Source organism: Buceros rhinoceros, unplaced genomic scaffold, assembly GCF_000710305.1.
Source record: "Buceros rhinoceros silvestris isolate BGI_N320 unplaced genomic scaffold, ASM71030v1 scaffold33781, whole genome shotgun sequence".
NCBI lineage: Eukaryota > Metazoa > Chordata > Aves > Bucerotiformes > Bucerotidae > Buceros > Buceros rhinoceros.
In genome coordinates this window covers 7,999-11,636 of record NW_010393064.1, presented here as the reverse complement: position 1 = coordinate 11,636, position 3,638 = coordinate 7,999, and the positions used below count along the sequence as shown (strand labels likewise).

The window sequence follows — 3,638 nt, the reverse complement described above, 5'->3', positions numbered from 1 at the left end:
AAAATTTCTTAATCACCCAACCAATCTATACTTCTATTTTTTACTACTTTCAGATGGTATTGCAGTGTAAAGTCTTGCCTTATTTTCCAGGCTTAACTGAGTATCTGAAAGACTTGTTTTGACCTCACTCTCTCTCCCTTCCCCTTTTCTTTGATAAGGTATTGCTTCAGTGATGATTCAGCTGCCAGGATCAACAGTTCCTGTCCAAGTAAAAGGAATCCTTACTAACTCTACCATTCCCATTACCCTGTCAACTGTTGCTGGAAACCCAGTGCCCTCAACAGCAACACCAGCTACGGGGCCCCATTCAGGTAGGCTCTTTGGTTTTTTTTATGGGTCTTTTTTGCTCACATGCAGGGAATGTTATCCTTGCAAAAATGAAGATAAATTGTTTTCTCACTATGAAGTAATGATAACTATTATTGTCTGGGTATTAAAAGAAAATCACCATTAAATGTTTCCAACAGTTCACAGAGGGCTCCAGGGGAGTATAGATGAGGGCTTCTTAATTTTCCTTCACCTCACTGAGCCTACTTGCGCTCAACAAAATCACAGTAAATGGAGACTGAAATGTGTCTGGTGCAATGCATCTTACTGGGGAAGCTGCTGTGCAAAGAGGTGGTGGGAGGTGAAAATCTTGGCCCGTTGCATTCAGGCTCTTGGCACAGTCTCTTCCCATACCCTGCCAGCTCTGCTGTCCACTGGTGAGCTGTTTCTCAAGACTGAGTACTGTACCTTGTGTCTAGGCATGGGATGTTCCAGCCAGTAGTGTGCTGCTTGCCGTCTGTCATGTGAAAAGCAAGCTGCTCACTTTCTGCTTCGTCGTAGTCATTTGGTCTTAGTGAAAAGGAAAGTTCACTTCAGATTTGGGGCTGGGAAAAATCTGACTGCTATAAATAGGAAACTGCTTGAAGGCAAAAAGTAACTAATCGCCTAGTCCCTGAAACGCCTCTGTGGTATTGTGCACAAAACCAGTATTGCAAAATGTGAGCATAAAAGTAAAGCACGGTATGGGAGAAAATTGTCATTCTGTTTGCCCCGTGCATCACCATCAGGATTGCAAGCATTAGTTACCTGCATGTGTGCCAGCCTGCTGAAGGGACCGGGCAAGTGCTTCTGCAATAATGGGTGTGGAGCTTGCACTTGTTCTACAAATTGGAAGTTTCGCTATTAATGTTTTAAGGTTTGACCAAAACTGTGTAAGTAGTTTAAATTGTGAATAGCAGCATACTTGAGGAAGATCTGAAAGTGAGAAAATTATATTTAATTAGGAATTATCTTGGATCCTGATGGATGCTGCTTTGTTTGGTTTTGCAGAAAGAGAAGATTCGTTCATGATGCCAAGGATTGTTAATGTAACATCACTTGCTGCTGAGGGAAGCGCAAGTCAAAACCTGAACAGAAACAAAAATTCTAATGTAACAACAGCTGCAGGTACTCAGGCTTCTGAGAAATCCTTGGCTATAGCACCCCTTGAAAGTAGGCAGAGTGATGGCATCCTTTCAGAAGAAAAAGCCAAACCATGTCCTGGAGACAGTGGAGGAGATGGAAGAAATTCCACAGGTCCGACAAAAGTTTCCTTTGAAAATAAAGATGGCTTTCCACAGCTCCGGAACGTATCGTGCTCAAAGGAGCCTCCAGAGTCCTTTAGCAAAAAGCTTGGTGTTGGTGAGTTTGTAGGAAGCCAAGCCAGGAGGAAAGATGGTGATCCTGGAGGGGAAAGATTAAAATCTAAAGAACTGCCATTCCGCAAGCTGCAGATCAAAGATTCCAGGATAGAAATGGAATTGAGGAAGGTAGCATCTGCGATGGAGGAAGCGGATCTGGATGCGAGTGAGTTACTGAGCAGCATTGAGGACAGTGATGACACTGATGAAACCCTCACTTCCCTGCTCAATGAGATTGCCTTCCTCAATCAGCAGCTGAACGATGATGCTTCAGCTATGTCAGAGCTGCCCAGCAGTCTAAACTCAGATTTCTCTAATGAGGATGTAGAAGCTCGTCGGAGAACAGCCAGTGATCTCACCACTGCAGATGGGTCTTCCTTCCAGTTTGGCCATTTGGGAGGCAGCTTTAAGGATCTTTCTGAAGTTCCAGAAGGTGGTGGCTCTATAAGTCCCCTCCTGCTGCACCTGGAAGATGATGACCTTACTGATGGGGACAAGAACTCTGGGGAGCCTTCATCTGAAGCAGATGTTTTAAAGATAGTAATAGGTGCTGAAATGAAGGATCCTCTTCCCAGTCTGTCCGTAACCAGCGGTGGGAATGGCAAGACTGTAGCAACCTTGGCAGAGACCACTAATGTGACTCCACCAGTTCTGCAGATGAAGACTAACCCAGAAGCTAGTAACGCTGACACTTTGTGGAGGCCCATGCCCAAGCTGGCACCACTTGGCTTAAAAACAGCAAGTCTGCCCGTGGACTCAGAAGGGCAGAGTAATAATAAAGTGATGCCCTTACTGGCACCCGTAGTTGCCAAACTGGCGCCTAGTGGGGTAAAAACGTCATTACCTGCACCTGTTCAGGAAGGGCAGGATAACAAAGTGATGCCCCCTTTGGCACCTTTGGTTACGAAATCGAATACTGCTGGGACCTTGCCTTCAAATTTGGCGGGCAAATAGATGCGTATATTTTTTCGCAGAGACTAGAATGGAGATCTGAAGCAGTGTGAACCAGCGCTGGAGTTCAGCAGCTCCCCTCGGCTGCAACAGCCGTTTTCTGTATGGCATCAGCACCCGTCACCTGAGGGCAGGCCCCAAGCTGAGAAATAAGTGCTATGGAACTTGAAGCATGTTGACATATTTTTACCTCACTGTTGTATTCTGAGTGTTGTCCTCCCCCTTCACAAAACAAGGAAGATGATCTATAACCATTGCTGGACACATGGTATCCTTCCAAAATTGGGTCTTTCACAGAAATGCTTTGTCAAAGGACAGAGAAACTTACGCTACCAAAAGAGATTTCTTGTTGGTGTTGTTTTTTCCCCTCTAGGGAGGCAGCTGTCTTGTTGGGGGAAAACTCTGGATTACTTGGTTTTTGTACCAGGCAAATTATCTATGCAGAAATGAGATTGTTCACATTTGCTGTTTTTAATGACAGACGTGCAGAAATGAGAGTGTGGTACCTGGAGCAGCAGAAGGGAAATCTGAGACTGTGCAGAGGGCTGAAGTGGAAAGTTTTTGTTGTTTGGTGCTAGATGGTTCTCTGGCAGAGATTCTTTTTAGGAGCTTATGCACAAAAGATTTTAATAGATATCTAGTGACACTCACTCCTTGAGGAAGAAAATCACATTTCTCAGTGTAATTAGCAGTAGGACATTATGTTAACTTTCATACAGCTACCGAAAAGAATGCTCTCCCTTTTTCCACCTGCTCTTATACAGATACTCCCCCCTTTCACGCTTAGGGCATCTGGGAGGGAAACTTAGAGCAGAAGGAAACTTGGGCACCCCGTTGCTGCATCTCTAACTACATTGCTGAGGGAGCTCAAGTGTTTTCCCAGTTACTGTTTTCTTCCCTCCTGCCGTTCTTCAAGTATTTGTTGGGTAGGAATGTTGATAGGAAGTGTCGCTTCACAGAAACACAGAACGCTTTCAGGACTGGTGTAGCCTGGCATAAATGAGCAAGGTGTATATGTGA

At 44.8% G+C, this 3,638-nt stretch overlaps 1 protein-coding gene across 1 annotated transcript in view; it reads left to right on the top strand.

The window, feature by feature from the left end:
• Positions 1-2,621, top strand: part of MGA (MGA, MAX dimerization protein) — a 46,074-nt gene extending 43,453 nt beyond the window's left edge. The window contains exons 24-25 of the mRNA XM_010144735.1: positions 159-311; positions 1,318-2,621. Coding sequence (XP_010143037.1) covers positions 159-311; positions 1,318-2,621 — 1,457 coding nt within the window. The remainder of the gene's footprint in view (positions 1-158; positions 312-1,317) is intronic.
• The last annotated feature ends 1,017 nt before the right edge of the window (positions 2,622-3,638 follow it).